This window comes from Typopeltis vanoorti, chromosome 18 (assembly GCF_054136105.1).
Source record: "Typopeltis vanoorti isolate ZY-2024b chromosome 18, IOZ_Tvanoo_1.0, whole genome shotgun sequence".
Lineage (NCBI taxonomy): Eukaryota > Metazoa > Arthropoda > Arachnida > Uropygi > Thelyphonidae > Typopeltis > Typopeltis vanoorti.
In genome coordinates this window covers 69079231-69107076 of record NC_143566.1, presented here as the reverse complement: position 1 = coordinate 69107076, position 27846 = coordinate 69079231, and the positions used below count along the sequence as shown (strand labels likewise).

The 27846-nt window shown below is 34.9% G+C and overlaps 2 protein-coding genes across 6 annotated transcripts in view; one reads left to right on the top strand and one right to left on the bottom strand.

Annotated features, from left to right (window-relative positions):
- The window catches only part of LOC150096750 (uncharacterized), a 326095-nt gene that overhangs the window by 50625 nt on the left and 247624 nt on the right, over nucleotides 1-27846 (top strand). The gene's annotated exons all lie outside the window — the stretch shown is intronic.
- Nucleotides 1-27846, bottom strand: part of LOC150096752 (secreted frizzled-related protein 5-like) — a 103547-nt gene that overhangs the window by 16540 nt on the left and 59161 nt on the right. The window contains exon 2 of the mRNA XM_090408255.1: nucleotides 6163-6240. Coding sequence (XP_090264381.1) covers nucleotides 6163-6240 — 78 coding nt within the window. The remainder of the gene's footprint in view (nucleotides 1-6162; nucleotides 6241-27846) is intronic.

Genomic DNA, 27846 nt, shown 5'->3' with positions numbered 1-27846 from the left:
TTTAGAATGTTACTGTATTGGAACACGGTTTCGTCACCAGGTCTTTTAATAATTCAGAAACATGATCTTTCATGTTTGCTCTCTGGACTTTACGTGACGTGGCTATCAAATTTTTCACGCAGCGAAGTACTTGAAACATTGATGATTATTTTTGGGAGATCTCCTGTATCTATTAATTCTATTGATTAGCAAAGCTCAAACAGCATTTTTATTGTAGCAATAAAAATACTTATTTACATACCGTTGATTCCTAAACAGTCGTTTAAAAAGTATTTCATTTGTGATTAAAATGATATAACCTGAAAATTTTCTGTTGGTTTTAAATACAATAAGCCTCAGAACATTCATTGAAGACGTTGTCCACCTTGCTAATGAAGCCTAATCTCTTCACCGTGTCAGAAAGCTTTTCCCATAGTTCCAGTGTGGTCTCAACGATCCCTTAACATCGTGATCATGGGTAACACTTGAATTGTCATACATTATCTCTTCTTTTTTTCGGGAAAAAAAAAAAAAACTCAACCAGACACTATCTCTTCTGTGTGAAAAAGTCTTGAGCATACAGGGTGTTCCAAATGGGTCTTTTCTCTTTTCGACCTCTGATCAACATCCAGTATATTTTAGATTTTACAATGCCTTGACTGTAGGATTGCTATAAAAATTTATCTGATTTTCTTATTTTCCAAAGTCAAAATCTCTTGCATGATAATGTTTATAAAGTTCACCAATCTCACAAATAACGATATCTATTCACGTTTTATATCATATGCACGTAACTACATTAATCGGCAATTCAGTACACAGATTTTCTGATTTTGAGCAGACGAAAATTTTCATTGATATCTGTTAATGAAGCATTTGGTTCATACTTTGCACTTTTTATTGTGTTGTATTCTTGTCTCTTGGCATGAAGACAGAATATAATAATTATAGAACTGTATTAAGTACCACTCTTATAGAAACGGGTCCCATGTGATCTGAATGATCAAACTGCCTGCCTAATCTGAACCAAAATTTAGAACGAATTATTTAAGTATGAAATCCGAGATTTCATCAAAATCCAAATATGGAGAGGAAAGATACGGCGTGATAATAAGGCGTTTGCTACTATCAGCTTCGCTAATAATGAATACCTTCAAAGTTCAAAGCAGTCAGTAAGAAGGAATTGAATAAATTCTTCCAGTGGCATTGGGAGCTACATTTCCTATCTGCATTCCAATTATTTATTACCATATTGCTATTTTATTATGATATCGACTTATATTATTCTCCTTCCGTACATAAAGAAAGACGGAAGAACATATTTCTTTATCTGTTTGGTTCAGTAGTTTAATAACTACATAGTAATCTAACTTTTTTTATGTTTACTTTAGGTATTGTATCTTTTCAGGAATAATGGTCATTTTTGTTACCGGTTTAGCTGATTATTACTGATTTTCGTAATGAAATACATCCATTGACAGGATATCATACGCAAGCATCATTTTAATCTTTAGAGTGATCAGTCATATTTAAGTACCAATTAATCGTGATACGCATTGGACAGCGGTAATTAGATTATTTCATACCACAGTAATGGCATATGCAGAATTTGTCCGCTAATAGTGGATATTAAAACTCGGAAAGCTGAGAGAGAGAGAAAGAGAAAAGTATTTATTTGCCCATAATATATTTCTTTATATTGATTCTAATCTTCAATAAATTTTTTTGATTGTTTTCGGAGTTGCCACTGTCATACTTCCCCTGCATCCGACTATGTTTCAGAGCCAGTGAGAATTCAGAAATATACTTATCTGTGTAAATCTAAGAGTTTTATATTATATATAAAATTCTTTATATTGAGAGTTTTTTATGATATTGCATGTTTTCAATGTTTGTTAATAATGGTAGAGAAGAAACTAGATTTTTTCCATAAAGCGATTCAATATACAAGTTATAAGTGTTAGAAGCGAAAACGTAGCGAAAAATACTATCATAAATAAATAATAATCTAATATATATTGTATCACTTATAAAATACATGCAGTTTATAAGTGATACAATCCAATTTCTTCATTGTTTCTTCCGGTTTCAATCAATCCAGTTACAATCCAATTTTTTTAAGGGATGAAGAAACTCAGTTATATGAAAGAGATAGTACAGCTATTGCGCAAACTGAATAAAAATTGGGCAATAGAGACTGATGGAATATCAACACGGATGCTAAAAGAATGTTCAGCTGAACTGGCTAGTCCTTTGACTAAGCTTTATAACTTGAGTCTCAGAAGAGAGAAGATTCTAGAGGAATGGAAAGAATGTATGATAATCCCATTGCAGAAGGGTGGTGCAAAGACCGATGTATCTAAACTATCAAGCTTTCATTATCTCTGAAGTGGTGGTGAAGATTTTGGAAAAGTTAAGATAAGAGCTGTCATACAGAAATAGGTTGAGAAAATCTATACTTTGCAATGAAGAGCATGGGTTTACTAAGGGAAGGTCATATTTGACCAACTTGCTCACATTTTATAATACTATTACCATTTGAGTTAGACAAGAAGAATAAATACATCATGATACTTTGGGACTTTGTTAAGACTTTTTGGCAGGATACAGCATGGAAGACTGCTGTATAAATTGGAAGACATGGGTTTGAATTATAAAATATTGGGATGGATATTAGAAATAGTTGAAATGGTATAGGGGAATGTGAGTCTGTAAGATGTAAGGTGACCAGTGGTGTACCAAAAGGATCAGTCCTCGGTCCATTTATTCTATCTCTACATTAATTTCAGTGGGAAGGATTTAACTGCAGACATACATTTATTTGCCCATGATAGATAGGCAAAGTAATCAGAAATGCCACTGACATGCAGCGCTTGCAGAATGATTTGAATTAGGTGAACAACTTTGTTAAGACTTTGTGGCATGAGAAAATGACATCCAGTTCAATGTTAGTAAATGTAAAGTTATGCACTTTGGTGTGATGGGATATCCAATGAATATAACTGCAATCCTGAAACGAACATTTGAGGATAAAGAAGTCATTTTGCCTTTTATCAGACCTTGATACGACTCACTTGGACTACTGTGCGCAGGTCTGATCTGGTTTCCATGGTAATGCTGATACAGTGGAGAGAGTGCGAAGGAGAGTGAAAAAAAATGATATCGGGATTGTAGAATACAGATTATGAAGATAGATTGAAAATTTGTGGATTGCAGACACCAGCAAACAGGAGAAACAGGGATGATATAATTGAGACAAAAATCTGAAAATATCACATAGGACAGAGTTTCCCAAACTTCTTGCTAAAGTGGAACCCTTTTTGCGGAGCCCTCACAATTCAATCTTTAAAATAAACATAAAAAAAGGAAGAAATCAATGAACACTCACCATTTTACAGTTAGTGTTCCGTAAATTTAAAAAATTCAAGTTCTTTTAATGACTAGAGGGCAGTTATTTTGAACTGCAGAGTTTTTCAAAGTCTGGTATGAGAGATGTAACTTGTAGCATCACATCATTTTCTGCATTTAGCCTCTTTCTATATTTTTCGTTTTAGTAGCTGCATATAGTAAGAACGTCTTTTCACAGAGATATGTTGTTGGAAAACGTATCAAAAACTTCAAAAGCTTGAACAGCAATTTCTGAGTATTTCTCATTTAAATTGCTTTAAATTAGCTGCTTCTCCTTCCAAGACAAGGCTTGTGTATTTGTGGAATACACAAAAATGGATCTCGAGTCTTGAATAAATTAGAATTTTTTACAAATGATTACTCATGGTTTCTATCGACGGCACTGACAACACAGTAGAATGAATACAAAGTACGGTAAAGTGGATAGGAAAATCAAAAACCTTCAACTCCACTCCTAAAATCTCTGACAAATCTGTTGTTATAAAATGTTACATATCATGCGTGATGGAGGCAAATGCAACTCTCCATGTTAAGGTGTCTGCTGACTCAAAAAAAAATCAGTGAATGTTTCTAAACAAGATTCTCGGAGTCCTAGAATTTACCAGTGGATAGAATTTTTCATTTTATGGAGTGTGGAGAGGGGGACTAGAGAGAGAGAGAGAGAGGGAGAGAGAGAGAGAGAGAGAGCATCCATGGAAATTGAGAATGAATGCAGTCAAGATAGTAATGAGAGGTAAATTTTTCTTCATAGAATGGTGTGTGATTGTAATGGATAACCATTGGAGGTGATGAATGCAGGTAACGTAAATAAATTGAAGAAAACGTTTGACAGCTAGTGCAGGTGCTACGAAGGATAACACACTCATGAGCAGTTGAACTAGAGATACCTGCCTAGTAGCGGGAAGCATCCCCTTTCGTCTTGATGACGGCGGCGATGCGGCGTGGCATTGTCACCACAAGGCACCGAAAGCGTTGGGGAGCCAAACTGATCCATGACCGCTGCAGTGCCTTCCACAATGCATGGAGATTGGTCGGAGCAGGGTCCAGGGCGCGTATATCTCTCTCGACAGCATCCCAGATGTGTTCAATAGGATTGAGGTCAGGGGACCTCGGGGGTTAGCCAAGCATCCTCATGTCCATGGAGTGTTCATCCACCCACTTGGCCACAATTCAGGAGCGGTGGGCCGGTGCATTGTCTTGCTGTAGGCGCAGAAATGGATGCACATGATCTTTCAGCAGGTCCCTGTATCGTTTGCCGGTAAGGGACGATGGTAGATGTACCAGGGGATCCATTTCATCCCACATAAACAGTCCCCATACGAGGATACCACCACCACCGGCCTGAACTGTACCTTGCTGGCACGAGGGATCCATCGCTTCATGTGTGCTTGCGAAGCACTCATACCCTACCAACATGTACCTCGACTCATCAGTCCAGGCGACCTTTTTCCATACGTCGAGGTTCCAATGGCGGTGTTTCTGCGCCCATGCTAATCGTTGTGCCTTGTGACGTGCGGTGAGTAGAGGTACCCTAGTCGGGCGTTGGCTTCTGTACCCTATAACGAGGAGATGGTTTTGGATAGTATGGCTGCTCACACGTCGTTGTTGTCCAGCATTGAATTGGCGAGTGATCTGCGGCACTGTGTCCCGTCTATCTGCCTGTTACCATCCGAGCTAGCCGACGGCGTCCCCTGTCATCGACACGTTGTACACCACGGCAGTTTTCTCTGGCGGCTGTGGTTTTACCCGATTCCATGTACTCACGGTACACTCTTGACACAGTCGCCCGTGAAAAGCCCAGTGCCTGCACGACTTCGGAGATGGAGTGCCCCATACGTCTGGCTCTGACTATCCGGCCGCGATCGAATTCGCTGAGATCTCGAGTCTTCCCCATTCTGTGCTCGACTATTACTCAGACAGTCAGTACAAGGTCTGACGACATCCCCGTCATGCGCCACGTGGCACTATTCCATTCGCCGGGGAGACCACAGCACCATTTCGCCAACACGGCAAGTATCTATAATTCAACTGCTCATAAGTGTATGTACAAACGTTGGGCGTTACGCTGAATGCGGAGTTCCGGGCATCCACTGGAACACGAATCTGTACAAAAACATTCATAACTGAAACTTACAACATGGATTTCTATGGTAGGACCGCAATATGCAAGCCCCACATTATCCAAAACAACATGCAGCGTCGTCTTCTTCAGTGGTACAAAGAGCGTATAAGTGGGACATGGAAGCTTGGAAAGCAGTTATGAAACGACGAATCACTGCAGTCTTTAACGAGCAAATAGACGATGAGTAGGAGACTGGCCTCTACAAGCTCTGTGAAGATTTGGTCAAGTGTGGTGACGTTCATGTCCACAAACTACGCAGTTACAGCACAGAAGCAATACAATACACACAGTTCCGTAGAAACTCCACAAAGTAGGAAGCATCATATTGTTCAGATACCTCTCGGAGTTCAATGTTCTTGGCACCACAAGTTTTCCGAGGCCAAACTAGGATAAACTAGACCATACCATCACACCGCGACCTCCAACTATGAAATTCGAAGCTTTTTTTAATGTGATTTTTTTCCTCCTAGCTGCGGAGGTTAGGTAAGAAACGCGACTTTGTGTGACGTCGTCGTTTGATATAGTTAAAGAGACTGGAAAATGAAAAAATGACTAAACTAAAGAGCGAATTTTTTTAATGAGCTGTTAATGAATTGAAGTTGTCTCAAAATAACGAATATCCTTCTTGCTAGGTTATAATTAAAAATACTTACCAAAATCAGATCGGCAATAGTTATCAATTATATTCTCGTAAGTATCTGGTTGGTGACAGGCCGTACATGGACCAGAATCTGCAGGAAAAAGAAATATGTTAGAAATAATTAGAAACATTGTAAAGCAATTTACTTAGTATATTATGCCTTTAATACACTTTTAGAGTGGCACATAAGTTGTAATGTTGTCAAGTGGAAGTAAGCGATATAAATTAATGCTCTCATCTGCTGCGCGTAGGAGAGGACTTAACCCTAGTAACGTATTGAGAAACCCATTAGGAAACTAGAAATGAATAGCAAGTGATATAGGATCGGGGGGGGGGTCTCTGCAAGGGGAGGCATTAGCAAAGGAAAGCATGGGGGTGCTTGGAGCGACACATTTACAAGGGCGGAATTCCATACAGAAAACGTTTTTTGTTGTTGAAATCTTCACTATTGTAATTATGATTATATTAAAATATAAATGACTACATTAGTAGAAAAAGAAGTTTTTATTTCATGAATTTTATTTTATAAAATAAACTTATAGCCCTTCATAAAAGCAAGAAAAAATACTATAAAAAATAACTTTTTTTTTGCATATATTAAAAACAGCTTGAAGAGGTACCAAACAATGCATTTCAACCAAACAAAATTTCAACCAAACAATGCAACCAAACAAATTTCTGTCAACACAAAACATTACGCGTCAGTAAAAACGGTTGCATTGAGCCATTAATTATCCAATTGCATCGCAATCAAGAATTCCCTCGTATCCGTTGACAAGAAAATGCCCCATAATTCTAATTTGCCAAGAAACATAAAATGTTGGAACTATGTTATTAGCAGACTTAATCTGGTCTTTTCAGCCATTAAAAGCACCGATTCATTACTGATGGAGACACATACTATTAACTCTATTGTTAACAACCACTCCAGACCTGAAGACAGTGGGCGAGAAACGCGAAGAATATCAACGATCTACGATATGTCACAGTAACCACAAGCTGTCAGTTACTGGTTGACACGAACCCGAATTCATAAAGGAAAGAAAATTAAATTTTAGCTTTTATGAAGTGACGCATATTTTTATCAGGTCTATTTTTGCTGCTGAATAATCAATTTTTTTTTTTTTTTTTTTTTGCATTTCCTTTACAAGCCAAAACCCGGCATTATCTTACTACATTTACAAAATATCTAATTCTTTGACATATTCAACTGACATCATGGATCAGTCTGAAGCCATCAGTGGCTTGAAGAAATACGATGTTTGGATTCTTCCCGACTGTGGAACTCCACATTTCCAGCCAGGACCAACGCCAGATTAGATCGCGCCCTGAGGCAAACAATTAAATATCGTCCCTGATGGATTATAAGACAAAAATATAAGAAAATCTCCAATTGCTATTTTGTTTTTAATATAAGAGAAACATCAATGCAAAACGATTATATAATAATATTAATTAAATGGTTGCTCCATGGGGATATCGCACAATAAAACTGTTTAAGCTCTTCTAAATTTAAATTATAAGCTATGTCCGCCTCTATCGATATAGTTGCTAGGGTCATTGCTGTTCGCAAATAATTTTTAATCAGTTTAAACTTGGAAAACTTCTTTCCGCACTTGCTACACTAACGGGAATTGTTAGCGTAGCGACGGCGCTTACCGCAATATGGCTGAATGAGCGCCCTTATTAAGCCGCGCCGTGAGGCAGGCTGTCTCTATGCTACGCCCTGTCGACGGTACTGTTTCCAGCTATTGGTTTCGAAGTTTCCATGTGTGGGATTGACATTAAAAAATGTCCTACAGAACACGCAGATTATTTGGTTTTCGGTAAATAAAAACATTCTCTAACACAGGTAGTCTAGTGATACAGTGACAAGTTCATCAACGTGAACTAATATACAAGATCTGATATGACTGTTTCAATAATCTAACTCTATGAGACGAGTATATGCACCAACTTTGGTTGAAAGACATAAATATTCCTCGTACGGTAAATAAAATTCCATCCTGTCTTTTCAACAGTTGGATACAACAGCAAATTGTATATATATTTAGACATTTTGGTTAATATCATATTCGATTAATTAATGTCGTGTTAAAACATTAGTTGAATCTACACAGAATAAAACAGAGATGTAAGAATATAAAATGTGAATTGGATCTCTTTTTTTTTTTTGAAGATGTATCAGGGAAGTGAACATTTTTGGGTATGTGTGTTGGGCATGGGGAATTACGAAAGGAAGTAGTTTACTTACCAAACATACTTTGGCGGTCATTATTGAAGGGTGCAAAGATTTATAACATGAGCGTGCTGATTCACAGGCATATAATTAGCATCGGTGGTATGTAATGCAGAGGTTAGGGAAGAGGAATGAGATATATAGATTCCACATGGCTACTAACAACTCTCAGATATATTTAGGTTAAAGCACACACACACACACACACACACGCGCGCGCGCGCGAAAGTTGTTTGCAGATTTGTGTTTGAAAAGTGGGAGGAAATTGTTGAAAGAAGAGTTTTAATCTTTCATGAAAGCAGAGGTAATGTATGTTTACGTTGGCCGATGTTAAAATAGCAAAAAAAAAAAAAAAAGTTAATTCACACAATTCATTGCAACATGTCTCAAAACACAGTATGAGATAGGAATTCTCCTTCTTCATTTAATCCTTTTTATAGCCACTTCTGGCTATAGCTGTCTCCCAATTCTCTCCATCTGTCTCTATCCTCAGCTTGTTGATGCCAAAGAGTTCCAGTTGTTTTTCTCATATCATCTGACCATCTTCTTTCAGGTCTTCCAGCTGATCTTTTACCTTCATATGGCCGCCACTCCAGTATATCTTTTGTCCATCTGTTGTCCTTAATGTGTCCCGCCATTTCCATTTCTTTCGAAGTATGTTTTCCCCAATATCTAAAAATTTTGTTTTAGCTCTTATTTCTTCATTTTTGATTGTTTTATGCATTTTATCTATTATTTCCTTTTTGATTGGCCAGGTTCTCAGGTTTTATTTTGCTATTTAAAAATCCCTTCAATTTTCCAAAAGCTGACCATCCCATTCCTTTCTTCTTTTCATTTCTTCCATGACCCTTTGTTTCTTCATTGTTAACAATTTTCCTAAGTATATACACTCACTACTATTTCAATTTCTTTATTGTTTACCTTAATAACGTTGTGTCTTTCTTCGTATCCTTTTCGGTTTGTCATTGGAGATAGGAATTAGCAAAAATTATTTCTCATTCTGATTTGGTATGATCAGTTATATTTTATTTGGAAATATTGAAATATTAAAGAAAACTCTAAAGGAATAACAAACTAACATTTTCCGAACTAAGTTTGATACGTAGTTCTTTGTGGGAGTGAAATATATCATAAAGGTTCATATGATATTCAGCGCATCCGCAACGCAGTGAACACCATTGAAAACTCAAGCAAAATCGTGCCATAGAACATTGTATTTCATATCATAAATGTAGCATTAATCGTTAGTGAGTGACTTGAATTTTGATTCAAAATTTTGTTAATGGAGATATTGCTATGAAATAATTGTACAAAACGTATGATCTAGATGAACTACTTTGATGAACAAATATAATGGACGTAATTTTTTAGAGTGCATTTTCTGATTTCTCTTATTCAAGTAATATTAATATTGTTTCGATTATTTTGGATTTCCGAAGCGATAACCATAATGGAGTAGAGATAAATATAAACATTACTATCCAGAATGTCAGGCTTTTTTTGGCCTTCTCTGTTTGTCCCGTTATTATTTCCTATATTACATTTAAGTTTTCTTAACACAATATGAAAATTACTGCTTTTCTTCAGAAAAGTTTACTTTCTTTACTTAATATATTAAAAAATAGATGTAATGCAAGTCTTCCAATCTTACGTCTTTTTTAATTTTTTTTTTTTACTTAATTAATGTTATGTTATCTTCGATGACTTCTGTATAAGATGGCTTTTAATTGTGTTAATAGAAAGCTTTTTACTTTGGGTATACTATACGTTAAATATACCAAGCAATTTTATAAACTTGGTTTTAATTCTTTTTCCCAAGTAAGCAAACAAGCAGGTAAGTCAAGCTTGGGCCTTAAGTATTTTCAGGTTTGAGGCAGCTCATGGTAAAGATGGAGTAAGCTCTGATCACTTTCCTTAGTATCTTCCATAATGCAAAGCACATCTCCTTGCAAACATGTATGATGCTATGCATTAAGGGAAGGGCCACTACTCAGCCCGATAGTCGTCCTTTATTGAGATTTCATCAGTGGGAGCCAGATCCTGAGATGCCAAGGTTGAAGTAATGCAGAACTTAAAAATTTTTCCTATACAAGTTGCCACAAGGTGCTTTGACCTTATTAAATAAAAATCTCAGGATGAGAGAAAGATGTAGAAAGTTTTTTTACCTTGGGTATACTATATGCTAAAGATACCATACCAAGCAATTTTTTAAAACTTCATTTTAATCCTTTTTCCAAAGCAAGCAAACAAGCAGGTAAGTCAAATTTGCGCCTGAAGTATTTTCAGGTCTGAGGCAACTCAGACCTGAAAATACTTAAGGCTCATCTAATACTCAGATCTGTGGTAAAGGTGGAGTAAGATCTGATCACTTTCCTTAGTATCTCCCAAATTGCAAAGCACATCCCTTGGCAGACATGTATGATGCTATGCATTAAGGGAAGGGCTACTGCCCAGACTGGTTTCTATCTTTATTTAGGTCTCATCAGTGGGAGCCAGACCCTGAGATGCCAAGGTTGAAGTAATGCAGAACTTAAAAATTTTGTCTATACAAGTTGCCACAAGATGCTTTGACCTTATTAAATAAAAATCTCAGGATGAGAGAAAGGGAAAAAGGATTAAAATCAAGTTTATAAAATTTATTGGTATCTTTAGCATGTAGCATACCCAAGGTAAAAAAATTTCTACATTTTTTCTCTCATCCTGAGATTTTTTTATTTAATAAGGTCAAAGCACTTGTGGAAACTTGTATAGGAAAAATTCTTCATTACTTCAACCTTGGCATCTCAGGGTTTGGCTCCCACTGATGAGACCTCGATAAAGGTCGAAACAGGTCTGGGTAATGGCCCTTCCCTTAATGCATAGCATCACACATGTCCGCAAGGAGATGTGTTTTGCATTTTGGGAAATACTAAGGAAAGTGATCACAGCTTACTCCGCCTTTACCACGAGTTGCCTCAGACCTGAAAATACTTCAGGCGCAAACTTGACTTACCTGCTTGTTTGCTTACTTGGGAAAAAGGATTAAAACCAAGTTTAAAAAATTGCTTGGTATCTTTAACGTATAGTATACCCAAGGTAAAAAATTTTCTATATATATATATATCCCATACCCAACAAGGATGTGCTAGAGGTTTTGCAAGTTTTCATGTTTGAAAGTTGCAAATATTTTATAATCGATGAATATTATTTATCTATTGATCGTGAGGGGCTCACATTGGTGAGCACGGGCATGGCAAACCCGAGATGCCCAAGCTAGACTTGATCTTACTTCATACAATATACACTTGGTATATCATATCTGGTAACTGGTCTTCTACTCTTCTTTCCCTCTACTCTCTCTCTTACCCCCCCCCCCTCCAGTGCTATTAGAGCAACTCGAGGGAGAGGGGGTTACTCTTTCCTCTCAAACTGTAGTTTCCACTATCTACTAAAAAAAGCGGCTGAATTCAGGTCAAGGAGTGGCGGTTGACACGACGAAAACTTAACCATTGAAACCTAATGAACTCTAACAAACCTAAAGATACGTGCCGGCTCGACCGTCGCCCGGTCAAACAAGAGTCGCCCCCACTATTAGGGAAGATAGTGAAGGCGAAAAATATGCTATTGGAACAAAACATCACCTAATAGATAGGAAAAACATAACAAGCATAGGAACAAGGAATGTAAGAACTCTTCACCAGGAAGGAGCACTGGAAATACTACTGCACGAATTAGACAACTACCGATGGGAAGTGATTAAACTCTGCCAAACCAGATGGACTGGAAAATGAGAATTCCACCATGAACAGTACAAAATCTTAACTTCGGGCAGGGAGGACAACAAACACCAAGGAGTAGCACTTATATTAAAACCAAAGGCTCAAAACTCTCTATTGTCCTACAATCCTATCTCACATAGGATAATTAAAGCAAGATTTAAAACATCAATCGGATCACTAACTATTATTTAAGTATACTCACCAACTTCGACATCATCAGAAGAAGACATTGAGGAGTTCTATATAAATTTGCAAAAAAGCAGCACTGCAGACATCAAGTCAAGGTCTCTTAATTGTAATGGGGGACTTAAACGCAAAAGTAGGCAAAGAGTGGGATACCTGACCAAGAGTAATCGGAAAGTTCGGGTATGGAGAAAGCAATGAACGTGACGAAAGACTGCTAAACTTCTACTCAAATAATAGACTAACGATAACCAACACTCTCTTTAAACATCCAAAACCCAAAGAAAATGGACATGGATATCACCAGACAGACAAACCAAGAATATGATCTACTATATTATTGTAAACCAAAGATGGAAATCAAGTATCCTAAACTGCAGATTGTGGATCAGACCATAAGCTAGTATTAGCAAACCTAAGAATAAAGTTAAAATCTGGAATCACTTTTAGAGTCAAAAGGAGACTGAATGTAAAAAAACTACAAGACATCAATATTCTAAGAAAATATCAACTAGAACTAGATAAAAACCTGAAGGAACTACCAAAACAAAATATAAACATCGAAGAACATTGGTGCAAATTAAAAGGAAATGATATTAAATTCGGCAGAAAAAAACAATAGGTTACTCAGAAAGAGGAAGTAAAAAGGATTGGATCTCGAATGAAGTAAAAAGGTTAAGCGATCAAAGGAAAAGCATGAAACTAAAACAGAACTATAACAGAAATTAATATAATAGATTAATCAGAGATATTAGAAAAGTAGTTAAAAGAGACAAGAATAGCTGGTTAGAAGGAAAATGCAAAATGGCAGAAAAGCTATCAAAAGAAAATAATCTTCATGGATTATATAAACAAATAGACCAAATTAGTAAGACACGGACAACAAAAATTATAATAATCAAAAACAAAGAGGAACAACTAATTGAAAGTAAAACAAAAAGAATGGCCAGATGGGAATAATACTTCAAAGATTTATATAATAAAAACAGCTCACAGGATATTACAATTCCAGCCACTGAAATGGAAGAGGAAACAAATATCATTACCAAAGAAATAATAGCACACAGCATAGAAAACTCAAAACTAGGAAAGCACCTGGCATTGATCAAATACATGCAGAATTCTTAAAAGCAGGAAAGGAACAACTTTTGGAACCATTAAAAGCATTATTTGAAAGGATCTACAAAAACGAAGCAGTGCCTACTGATTGTACGAAATTAGTCATAACTCCTATATACAAAAAAGGAGATAAAACAGAATGCAATAATTACAGAGGCATTTAGCCTCCTAAGTATTCCAAGTAAGGTTTTTACGAAAGTACTCCAAAAAGAATTAAGCCATATATAGAGCTGGCACTAGGAGAAGAACAAGCCGTTTCAGACCAGGGCGAAGCACAATTGACCAACTATTCACCTTAAGACAGCTAATAGAAAAGACACTAGAGTACAACCAAAGTTGCTACATAAATTTCATAGACTTTCGTCAGGCATTTGATTCAATCGGTAGAAGAGAACTATGGATGGAAGAATTTGGAATTTCCAACAAAACCATAAGAATAATAAAAAAATCTGTATGAGAAATCTGAAAGTGCAGTACGAATGGAGGACACCTTAACCAACTGGTTCCACACAGAGAGCTGAGTAAGACAGGGATGCAATCTGTCACCAGACCTGTTCAATCTTACACTGGAAGAAGCAACCAATAAGGCCTTAAACAATGAAGGCTCCGGAATCAAAATATATGGGGAAAATGTGACAAATTTAAAATTTGCAGACGACATTGCATTACTTGCAAGCACAGAAGAAAATCTAAAGGGAATTTCTTATAAAATAAAGGAGGAGTATATAAAATCTGGATTAAACATAAATATAGACAAAACAAATAGGAAAAATAAGCCAATCTGAAAATTGAAATTGATAGTAAGAATCTAGAGCAGGTAGAAAATTTCACCTACCTTGGAGTGGTGAAATTATAAGAGATATAAACAGACGAATCAGTCAAGCATCCGAAACTTTTGGACGACTTAATAAAATATGGAAGTCAAGAGACATTAAACAAGTAACAAAAGTAAGAATCTATGAAACAATGGTCCTCCCAATACTCCTCTATGGAAGTGAATGCTGGAATCTCAAAAAGGCTGAAGAGAAAAAATTATTAGTTACTGAAATGGGTTGGCTAAGAAGATTATTTGGAGTATCTCTGCTCGATCGACTGAGAAACGAAGACATAAGGAAACGACTAAAACAAGAAATAACAATAACAGACAAAATCCAAGAAAGAAGACTGCGATGGGTCGGCCTTGTGACCAGAATGGGAACAGAAGGACTGCCATCTAAAGCCCTGAATACAAGGATGGAAGGTGAAAGACCCAAAGGACAGCCCAGAATTAGATGGATAGACAAAATAAAAGAGGACCTGAAAACCAAATCACAACAAGCGACACCAAACTAGACAGAATTATTCGGACTCTCCCGGGACAGACAGAAGTGGAAAGAGTTCATTCGGCCTCATCATCGTCCACATAGATGATGGAAGAGAGAAGAAGAAGAAGAAGAAGATTGATCGCGAACTTTTGAGGCTTACTATTTTAAGCTTTACTTTTTTTTTCTGTTCTAAACCAGCGATTGCCAGTTGACATGTACAGTGCGTTTGTCTTCATTCAAATGACAGGAGCATTTTGTTTCACCACCATTATTTATGCACAGCTGGAATCAAATATTGTTCAAGTATCATTGGAACATAAACAGTATTTTGTTGTAGGATGTTGGCGAAGGTACTTTACGTAGAACCTTTCATTGTTTGCTTCAGCTAAGTTAAATGGCTAATATCTTTTCACGAACACATTTTTACATTTTTATCACACTTTAATTATCATTTATTTATTTTATTTTTTTACGGATATTCCCTAAATTTAATGACCTTTGGTAACCGAATACCCACATTTTTTATTTAATTTTCGCATTCTCAAAATATTTCGCTTTGCGCCAATAATAATAATCCAGTTATTTCTGTCAAACAAGAATCTTGCTAAGAATAGTTGCAGATTAGATTTGTTTGAAATATTTTAAATAGCTGGGAGATTAATGTTTTCTTGATAACAACACTAGACAGAGTTGTTCGTTCCTAAGATAATTAACATGCTAAAGACAAAGCATTCCTCAAAATACTGTCATTAATTTATTATAACAAAGCTGTTGACAGTAGAAGTCATTTGTCAGCTGCTCTGGAACATTAGTTATACTTTTTATGGCGCTAGCATGACGTACTTGCTTCATGTGAACATTAAACATGGCATAACCCGTAATGTATAATGTAAGAGGAATTCTTGGAATATAGTTTCTCTTTCAAAATGATTATGAAACGGAGCTCGCATTTTATATGGATAAAAAAAAAAAAAAACTGCTGCAGCATCTTAAAATGACAGCTGCATTGAAGTGGACAACATATCATTATCGTTGCATGTGCTAATTTTCGGAGACATTAATCCCATCATTAGTGTGGTTCTAAAGTACGCCAAACACGTTATTATCAGTGTTGACTTACACCGCAGAATTTTATATACTTCTAACATTAGCTAAAGAAATAATACCGTTTTTTTTCTATTATATTTAGATAAATATTAGTTATAAAAATATGCGGGAACATGAAAATGTCTATATCCTTTCTATATATATATAGAGAGAGAGAGAAAGGATATAGACATTTTCATGTCTATATATATATATATATTATTATTATTATTTTTTTTTTAAAGTAACAAATATTATAATAATGAATGAAATTTTATTTGAAATTTAGAATCGAATGTTCCTTCATAGAACGTAGCCTTTGCTGTACATTTAAATTCATAATCTATATAACTTGGTGCTGCACGAAATTGGAACTACATAATTTGAGATACAACTGGAGCCAAAATTTCACACTATTGTTCAAATTTAATTTTTTATTGCGAAAAATAAAAGTTGAACTTCCTCAATATTAATTATTCCAGAACTCTTTTAATTTACTTACAGGTCTTCTGCAGAAGTGGGAAGACTTTTCCTCCTTCAAAACAGACAGACTAGCCAGAGAATATATTATAAATGCACATAATATACTAGCTTCGCAGACTTAGCTGCTTCACCGGTAATTCTAACTATTTTTCCCCCAAATACCTTAGAGTATAGTGGCATTGCTAGATCGTACATCAACATGATATGTTTACAGACCAAACATGGAACTTTTTAAGCCACTCATGTTTCCAAGGAGGCATGAATTTCATGGAATGAGTAGCCGGACGATGACATTTAACCTTTAAAGATATTGTAAACATTCATGGAGAGGAAAGTGTTCTAAGGGTTTTGTGCCGCCATGCATTCGCCGATTTTTTTGAACCACAGTTATAGTTTTTTCCACAGCTTCAATTTTCATGGCATGACTGCTGTATGCAAGTCCCAAATCATTCGAAACAATGATTGGATTCAACGTACCTTATTAAGTGTTATCAACAAGAAAATTGTCGAATTCCTAAAAAAAGAACTTTAAAAATTCTGTCTAGATGCAATTTCCGTCTCTTACTTCTGAAAAGAAAGTTTTTTTTTTTTTTTCCATTTTTATAATAGTTAAATGCACCTTTAAAACTTTTTTTTTTTTTTTTAAGTAGTGATGTTTGTTTGTATGGGAAAATCCAAATTTTCGGAAAGAAAACTCCGTCTACTTGTATGTGACGACCAAGGCATTTTCAATCATAAAGGTTATAAACCCCGTATAAAGGTTCTTTGGCTTAATAAAATTTTAGAACCCAGGTATTCCGTGTCTTTCCAACCACACAACGTTATCGCTACAAAGTTCGCTAATGAGACGCTGTGCAATCTTTCTGTGCATGTGTGTGCGCGCGCGCGTGCCTGCTCAAAATAATTTTGGAGTGTTGTATAAACTATGCATTCGTTTTCTTTGTTATTTAATATTAGTCCAATGAACACAAATTCTTTTTTTCTTCTTCACCTTTTTTTTTAAAGAAAACGATATGATTATTTCATTAAAAACACTTCTAGTAGTATTGAGGTCATTACCGCTAGATGTTTCTCGTTAATATATAGTTATCTCGTTAATATATATATATATATATATTCACACATATATTGCCTTCGGATTATGTCTGAACAAGTATCCGTTATGGATGGATTAAAGATGTATTTCTTTCTCTTCACACAAACTGGCCATATCAGTTTTGGAATGATTCTCAGAGGAACAACTGTCATTAATGTTACTGACTAGTGTAGGTGTCCTGAACTTCGAACTTACACTCTGTAAATTGGAGTTCTGTAATCAATCTCAAAATGAGATATGATCTGTTAATTAAATAATAAAATAAAAAACCCGTAAGTCCTAATGTTTCTCTCATTGCAAAGTCCCCACGTAAATAAATACTTAGAGGTGAATATTTTGGATGTTTAAAATTTGAAAGAAAGATACCAATAGAAAGGTAATGCTTATATGCATTTTAGCTTTTGTTCTATTGTCTCCTCTCTTTCTCTCCAAATAATCTTTAGAAACGTTGCTTGTATGTGTTCTTGGTTTTATATTCCTCGAGTCTTAATTTAACGCACATTGGGCAATACGCACATTGGGCATGCGTTTCAGTTCAACTCAATTTTGAAGAGGTTTTTTTTTTTTTTTGTGAAAAACAAATCAAGCAACGGACGGCTTTTTTTTGATGGAAGTAAAAAGCAAACAAAAAAAATAAAGAACCAAAAATGTTAAGTAATGGAATAAACAAATCAAAAATAAGAAATGGAGAATAAATTTTTTGTTTGTTTATTTTTAATTTCCACATTTCTAAAGGTTAGTGAACATCGATTAAGAACGACATGGTGTAATATTCCTGAATATAACAGCTGCTGATAGCTTGAGATCTAACATACTACCAAAACATCATTGTTATACAAAGCATTTTGAAATTAAAAAATCCTCCAGAATATTTGGAGAGAAGCGAGCACGAAGTTTAATTCGTGCTCAGCAGCTTGCTTCAACCAACTAAAAGTAGACCGAACATTTTTCGAGAATCATATAAAGCAGACTTTTCATTTTAATTATAAAAATATTTTTAGAATTAAAATGTTTCCGTTGCATATTCATTTTAGAATTTTATATTTTATAATTATAAATAATGATTAAATGCATGTCATGTTATTCAAGGAAATTAACATAACGTGTTTTAAGTATAAATTTTAATCATTGAAATAGTTATTTCTTATTTCTTCTTTAATTTGTGTTACATATTGCTATGCATCTGCTTCATCAAAACCCTATACAACTCGAAAGAGAAGCCTAGATCCCACATTAGAATTCTGGTGATTATTTCCAGTGAGTAATTATTGTGCACAATAATTACTAATAAGTACATCTAAAATACAGCTATTTATGAACCGTTATTTTAAAATATCTAATAATTACACAAATATAAAAGGAATACACCGTGTTGCGAACACTATACAGCCTGAGTCTCTTTATTTTCCCAAACATCGACCCATGGGCACAATTATTTCTCTGCTTAAATGACAGTTCCTGTAGGGAAGTTGAAAGTTGGTCTTTTCCCGAACTAACGGTGTCAAACATTTGCACTACAATTTCTTCAAATCATGTCCCCACAGCTCTTGAGGTATAACTTTATGACAGTCCCACCCCTCATGAAAGTTAATAGCACGTTAGCAACGTAGTGGTCTAGGAATGAGTTAATTTAGGAACCGCGTTTGAGACAAAACATGAAACTTTTCAAGCCATTTTAGGTTTCTAATAACGCTGGATGCTGAAAAGCATCCGTTACTTAAAGGCATTTACTAACATTCGATACTGCAGTAGAATTCGAACTGACAGCCTCAAGTGGAAGAACTGAGATGCTGTTCACTCGACCAAACAGGCCGGCAAGTGCATAATCATGCTAATACTCAACTGATCGCTTTCAGTAGAACCTATTACAGCATGGGAAGTAAGGCATAATTGCAAAAATGTCAATTTACATTTATTCATTTTTTCCAAGTACCACGATAACAGTACCTAATGCATGCCAAGAGAAGCATCCCTACAACATACACCACCACGTTGTCTGATTTCAAGAATGTTTATCGTAAAGTTTTACTCCATATGAATTCAATAACAAGTATGATAGCAGATGCGTGTAGTATATGGCCTCCCTCGATGAGTCCCTGACTCCCTGGAGGTCTCTCTTAGTAATAATAAGTTCTAAGATGAAGTCTTAACATTGTTATGTATTAAACTGTTAAGTCCTAGATAAACTAAGACATTCTTTGTTATAGCTCAAATTTTAGTGGGCGCGCGTGTGTGTGTGTGTGTGTGTGTGTGTGTGTGCGTGCGTGCGTGTTCGCGCGCGTGAGTGTTAGCCTATCTCATCTATGAGATTGGATAGCACATTTAAGAGGTCTGAAGAAAGTCTTAGCAGTTTATTGCGACGTGTATTGCTATGAATTTACAACAGTTACTCGTGCATTTTGAGTTTTACGTTATGACTTCAAAACAGATTTTTCAATCAAATTTTTGCGAATTAGAAATTGAAAAGTGTGCCAACTGTCCACTGGCTTTCCTGTTTGATAGTTCTTCATTTTATGCTGCTACACTATAGTTTACCGGATAATAGGTGAAAAAAGAATGACTAACAAAGTTATCATTCGGCAAACATACATAACGCACTGAAAATTCCCGTTAGCAGTTATCGACTGGATTGGATTTGTTTGTCCATCAACTAAGCAATCATGCTAACAACACATTGATTTATTGCTGTTAATTTTGTGTTTCGGGCTGGTTTTCCTGTTCTTTGCAAAACAAAAACACCGAATCCACTCGACCAATCAGGCCGGCATATTAAGTGTCTCAAGTGTTTTTGTGTTTCGTAAAAGTAAAAATTCGAGTTCCAGGTGAAATAATAAGTATGATTCTCTCTTAATACTAGCTAACTTATTTTGTACTAAAGAAGGCCAAATGAACTTCACAGCCATGAACGTCAAATGAGCCTTCTTCATTGTCTGGTCACTTTCGCAGCAAAAGTGATGTATGGCAAAACGTCATTTATCTCTCTTTCTTTCATTCATTCAAAGGTTCTGCCGAACATCACCTGCTGTATTGATATCACAGTAACCACAGAGTCGTACGTGATCAGATAGTGATTCATTATGTACTATAATTATTATTATTATTATTATTATTACCTTACCTGATATGTTGGTCGGTATCATGTGCATTTGTGCCTTCATTTTGCAAGAATGAAAGAGAAATAAAAAGAATAATAGTGCAATTTAAAGTACAATAACGTGAATACTGAAAAAGAATATGCTCTGTCACACAGTCAGACTTGCGTGTGATTGGAAAGGCGATTCAAATTTTATATAGGATTTTAGGAACATTTATAAAGATTTTTCAACTGAAGATGAGTTATCTGTCGCATATGAAGGAGGAAGAGCTTTTTTTTACGGAAACACAGATTTTATCTCCTGCATAACAGTAAACCAGTTGGATTGCAAGCGACGAACAGTCATAAAACATTCGTCTCGTGGCCTTAGCTGTCTTGTAATGCAATTCGAAACAATTAACCAGCTGAAAAAGATATAGAGAACGAAAGAGATATCATTTTTTTTTTTATAGTCCATTTGTGGGGAGGGACAAGTATGCGTTGAAAAGATGACTGCTTAATATGATGAGCGTCGACGAGAAGTTTGGAATATGATTCCTTAAAGAAAGCGTTTCAGTCAGCGTGTTCTGACTTCTGGCTTTCGAAGCATCATTTATGCGGTGTAAAATATCAATTATGACACCCAACCACAATAAATGGGCAATCCAACTTACTAACCCTACTAGACATGACAAAGGAAAAATCCTTGGTATTCTTTATGGCAGTGACTCATATACGAAAGATTGCTTAGAAGAGTATTATAATACTCCTCCAACAGCCATGCTCTTTAGAGACAGCATAAACGTTATTTATTTATTTATTTTATTTTAATATTACTTTAAGATTCTAATAGTCAAGGCGGTGACTTACACCACGCAGTGAATTAACTACCCGATATACTTCTTGTATCCTAACCATATTCAAACTCATGGCCTATGAACCTATGAAGTATCACATATTTGGTAGCAAAGCGGAGATACTATTCGTTCGACTACTCAAGTTGGTAAGATAGGTTGCATACTGAGGAGTGAAGTAAAATAGACTGGGGGGGCTCAAAATCATGGGGAAAGAATGCCAAGAACCTTAAAAAGTATGCAGGCTTATTTTTAAGTCACAAATTTGAAGTTATGACATTGTAACAGTGAATCCAAAGTTAGCATTCAAATCTAGAAATTAGCACAACAAAATATTGTATATATATATATACAATTGTATATATACAATGTTGTATATATACAATATATATACAATTGTACAATATATATTGTACAATATACACTATACAATATGTATATATACAATACAATATAATTTGTATTGTATATAATACAAATTAAAAAAAAAAACACGCTATTAGTATTTTCAGTTCTTCCCTCTTCATTATTGTAAACTAGAAAATATATTATTTAAAATAAAGAGCCAAGAGGCTTCAATTCGGCGACGTACAAATTATTTAAATTAAGGGGATATTAAATCCCACATTATTTCAAAGCAGAATAAGAAACTCGAAGATAGAAATCTGATCTAAGAGTTTCATGCCGAATATAGAAACTAATATAAAAACGAATATAGAAAATATATATACAGAAAGTCCAAGGACAGATTTAAGTTTCTGCAGGCATTCTTTTTCGTTGCTCCTTTTCTCATTTAGAGATATTAAAAATTATAACTTATTTGGATGGTGCCTTTGTAGTCTTGTGGCTACTTTTCTTCTTTCGTAATACTAGGCTGCCGGATGAAATACGCTAAAAAGTCGCCGAGTAGAGAAACTTTTTCTAGAGCTTTCTTCAGCCGATTCTCGAATTCGTCCTTTTTTTTTTTTTTTGTCCGTAAACTCGAGCTCTTAACTGCTTATATCAAAGAATTCGATCATATGAACTGAAACTGATACAGGCATTTCTACCGTACTCTCCCCTGAAGTCTTCAAAATAATTGGTAACCATGAACTCAACTACCGGTGTGACTAGAGATGGGAACTGGTTGCCTTCCAGTTTCTAAACAGTAGGGCTAAAAATAGAGCCGAAAGAGTTCATTTACTCTTTTTGGAAAATAAAAGAGATTAGAGGATTTTTTAAAAACTTATTTGATGTAATATTCAATGAAATTTATTGTTTAATGTAATAATATTTGAAAATTCTTATATTTACAAGTGTTTCAAAAAAAAAAAGTAACAAAAGCTGCAATGTCATGGACTTGATTCTAACACAGATGACATATGAGTCCATTTTGGTACATATCGCTTTTCCACATAGTCGCCAATGATATTTATTTTTTTTGTCCCGCTGTTGCACCAAGGAATCGATCCTATCGTAGGAAAAATCAGTGTCAAGTGTCTTTAATCAGGAAACCACAGTGTGCTGCACATCGGTTGCAAATTGCTTGTCAGCTGCTTGCCCTTCGTTAGTCACAGGAAGTGGAAATCGCTGTATATGACTGATTGTGTGCATCTGAGAGGTTCTGTGCCCATTACCTCACTTGCAACTTCTAATCACGCGTGTGCAGTTTGTCAGTATGGACATGGCAGTATAATGTAACACCATGACGCCTTCACGCAGAAACCTAATTTGTCTATTTGCCATTCGTCACGTTTGAGACCAACGATCATCCATAATCGATTCAGCATGTGCTACAGTTGCGATTAGCATTTACACTGTGACCCTAGTTAAGAAGCATCGTTATGATCTTGAAACATTGATGCTACGACCTTCTTTGATTTATTTCTTTAATTTCATCAACCCATATTTTTCAGAAATTTCATTTAACTCGTACTTTACTTCATAAAACATAATTAATTTATTATTAGTTAAAATCTGATTTTAAATAAAAAGTGATATTTATTTATAAAATTGAACGTTATATCCATGCTCACTGAGGGATTCAAACCCACAGCTTTTTGACTGGAAAGAAAGCAGATACGCTGACTACTTGGTCAACCCGGCGTGTGTATGTTTGTTCCTCTTCTCCCAAGATCTTGGTAGAAAGTTGAATTTTTATATAAGTGCCATTTTGTTTTTTTATTATGCCTATAAATATACTTCGTGTGTAACTGCGCGTGTTCTCCTCTTTTTCTCTACCAGTTTCGGGGAGAAAAAAAAAAATCTTTACCTCCGTAAGAGACACTTGCTAACTTACATTTAGTTGAAAAACCTGAAAAAGGTTTCTCACATAATAGATGGGATTCGAACCAGGCCTATCCACCCGATATCATCGACTCCAGCTGAGTTACGGAATCTCATTTTAAACTTCTACTTCATAGATTTTTTAGAACGCTTTAGCAGAACTAATTTTTTTACTCTTTCTAAAAAAAAAAAGACATTATGAATACGTTATTCCCCAAAGATTTCAAATGTCAAGTATATGTACCTAACTATCGATCTCCGATATTTTCGGCAAAGTCGTTTCTTTTATGCTCTGAAGATGATGTTAATGATTATATGCTGTCCAAGATCTGTTTCGCATTTTTTTTTTTTTTTTGCAAAGCATTCCAAAAAATTAAATGACATTCATTAAAACAAATGCTAGTTACTAAAGATAGTGTAAACTTTTTGTGATATTTGTATAATAACAAAAAAACTGTGACAATCTTTACAGTAATGGGAGCCTAATAAAGACAGCAAACGTCTAGATCAGAAGCAATAATTGAATATAACCTTGCTATGAAAACTATAAATAATGTTAGAGAATGAATTTTGTGAAATATGCTAAATTGTCATTCACGATCGTCAAATATTTAAATAATGATCTGAATGTGTCACGTATTTTAAAAACACTATTTTCATCAAACTTCAGGAAGTAGTCACCACTTGTATTGAACAACTCTAAACCAATAAGAAAAGAAAAGCACATATGAATCTCAAATATGTAAACATCTTACTCTTACATTATCTATGGGCGCTAATAAATATTCTTCAAATGCACTGACCATCAGAAATTGTGGTGATGTTCATCTAGCCACAAACAGGTTCACCACCCTGTCTGAGCTCCAGGTGAGCCTGAGGCCTGCAGGGTATCTCAAGGTCGTTGATCGAACAACTTAAAGGTCGTTCGTTTAGCTAAAGAGGATGTTTAATCACTAGTATTGCTGTAAGGGGCGAACACAACGAGAGAGAGAGAGAGAGAGAGAGAGAGAGGTACTAAGTTAGGTCTCTGTTAACTGTCCTTAATGGCCGGAAAATTTTCAAGGAAAAATGCAACAGCCTCCAGCAGTGCTTTTTAATGGTACTCAGTCTGAACAAAAATAATAAATAAAATAAATAAAATATAAAATGTTACCATTATCAACTTACGGAACTCAAGAATTAGAGGCCCTTTTCTCAGGAAAAGGGCTCCATTTTTTAAAAATTTCTAATCAGCTTTGATTTAATTTATATGTGATTTATTATTACGACTTTGCACATTTTATTCAGAATATCAGATCAAAATATATAAAATCTGAAATTTCTTATGACTCAAAACAATTTCCTTTCCCATTTCTGCTAAATTCATTCGTCTCTGTTGTTCTACTGTACAAAACATGTTTTTGATTTTCTTGGAATCTCGATTATCTTGTCAGTCATTCCTAGCACGATACTTTTGATGATTTGAAACGGATCTCCGTTCCCAATTCTAAAGCTGGATCAAGATGATAAACATGCCAAGGGATTTAATATTAGTAATAACTAGTAGAGTTTAGTGTTTTCGTGCCGGAATGATTGCTAGATTGCCGAATAATAATAAAATACAGAAAGAAAGAAAAATTAATAAACGCCTGTAGATTATATTTTTTTTTAAATTATTTTTTTAAAGAAATAGTAGTGAGCTCTCTCTCTCTCTCTCTCTCTCTCTCTCTATATATATATATATATATATATATATATATATATATAGTAGTCAAGCAGAGGGATATCCCTGAAATAATGCCAAAAACTTTTTTTTTTCTTTGCTACGTTCATGTACTTTCCTTATTGTTATCAAGAGAAATTATTTGCAGTGTTTATTGAACTACAAAGCAGGTGTCGTCTGTGGTTCGGTAATGTATCTATCCTTACTGTGGCACAAACTGGACTTAATATTAACTAACTACTGATTGTTGTTTAATACCCACAATAAGCTAAATAACCTTACACATGTTATTCATAGGGTTCATTTCGTGGGTCATTCTGGATCACTTAAGGATATAATTGAAATAACGAAAAACTGTGGTGAATAAGCTGAGGGTAATTGTGGACAGGTTAAAATTAGTTTCTGACATGAGTTGATCAGAGACTGAAAACAGATGTCTACATTACAAGTGATCCAAAACTAATGCATGAGTAAGTCAGCAGAGACTCGAGTCTTTGTGTCGAAATAAAGAAAGCAGCAAATCTTCAGTGTTATGTTAAAAACAGAAATAATAGAGACATTAAAATTCGATTTTTATTAACATTTTAAGATTTTATTTGATATCTGATTTTATATTAAAATTATGTTCAAGTTAATATTTCTAATATATTCTGAATTTTCTTGTATGACAGAATATAAACGGCATCGATATGGGTTCAAGTATAGGATTCAGACTTTATCTTAGATGAAGGGTAAAGAAATATTTATACTTTTTTTTGTTGATTTTTTTTCTATATATATATATATATATATTCTCATTCATTATTTAATTGAAAATTAACATATTTTCCTCTGGATAAGAAAGGGATAAACACTCGTAGTTATGTGTAACTGGAGTTTCTAGTAACAGGTAACTGAGAGAGATGTGTAAGTCAGGGGATAATTTATTATCAGTACACGATTGTTAATAAATTACTTCGAATTGCTGATTTATCCTTAAGAATACCAGAAGGTTTTCAAAAATACAAGACACTACTCGAATGTGTTAGGAGAGATCCTAGCATATTCGATCTTTTCCTCACAAATAGCCGTTCTATAAATGTTAGCCCTCCTGTATCTAGATTATTGTTTCTCATTCAGTCAGTTACGTACCTTAGCCTGTGTCCAATTTCAGTATTATTAATACGTGGTACGAAGATTAAGAAATAGTGCTCTTGATAGTGCATTGTTTTAGATAAACCTGAATATCTGGGAGATTGTATTATTGAATATTCTGCCCAACACAGTTTGATACGACAGTTTTATAATTAAACTTCAGAAAGTTTTAAGAACAAATTTTTAACAGAAATAAACCAATAGGACTAATTGAAATTTCCTTCCTTCTTCTTCTTCCACTGCTTCTTGCCTTATGTTGGCATTATATCATCAGTGGCAAATGGAATTATCTCCAGAATTTTTATCATGGAGGTAATTCCATTTACTTTCCCATGGATGAATTTCCGTTTTTGAATTTCTCAGCCCCGATATCTTCCGTGATCGATTTAGTGAAATAATTCTAGCCATTAAAACAACTAAAAGCCTATATGATAAACATAACGTCGGAATCATTTCGTATAGGACTGGTACATTCACAGTAATAGTGTAATTGACGAGGAAGTCTTTGACCAGTATGCCAGTAATAAACAAAATAATATAAATAAAAATAAAATTATTTAAATTAAATATTCATTCAGGAGATTATAGTACAATTTAAAATTATTCATTCCTTATGCTGCTTTATTGCCATGAAAAGAAAGGACAGAAAAATCACGTTTTTGACTATCACTCCTGACACAATACTTCCCCCCCCCCCTCCCCAGGTTCTTTCTAAAATAATAGAGAGATTCATTATCTGCTAACATAGCTACACGAAGCTCCTTTAATCTTAATCATTATCTTACTTGTAGTATCGTCAGCATGGATTCCTCGCGTATCAATATACAGGGACACAGAGGTTTGCGAAAGCTTCCATGTTATGATTTTTCTTCCTTTTGAAAAGTTATCTCGTTTCTTCCCTGGCTGTTCATTCATTGCTTGATATGGAAAATAACATCTTACTACAATCACTACAGTATTCCACACTAATACAGGAGTATGTCCGTCTCTGTTCTTTCACCTCTTTTCCTTCTGTACATTAACGATTTTCTTTAGTAGATTAAAAATACTGTTCATGATTGTGCAGATATATGACAATACACTCTGTGCTATATTCTGTTTTAAAAACTATGCATGCACCAACAATCAAAACTTAATCAATATTAAAAAAAAATCAGTTTTTATTTTAAGTCCAGATAAAGTTATTCTCATTGGACGGAAGATAACTCAGTCCTATCGCTGTATCCTTTCTCGCAAAAACTTTGTACTACAGAAATGAACAAAATTCGAAACTGTTTCCTCAGTTTCGTTAAAAACTGATCTGCCAACGTGATGACATTGCTAATTTCTATGATAGGAAAACTTAATCCTATTATTTCTTATTAACTCTTTTGATAATTTTATGGAGCACTGATTGTAAAG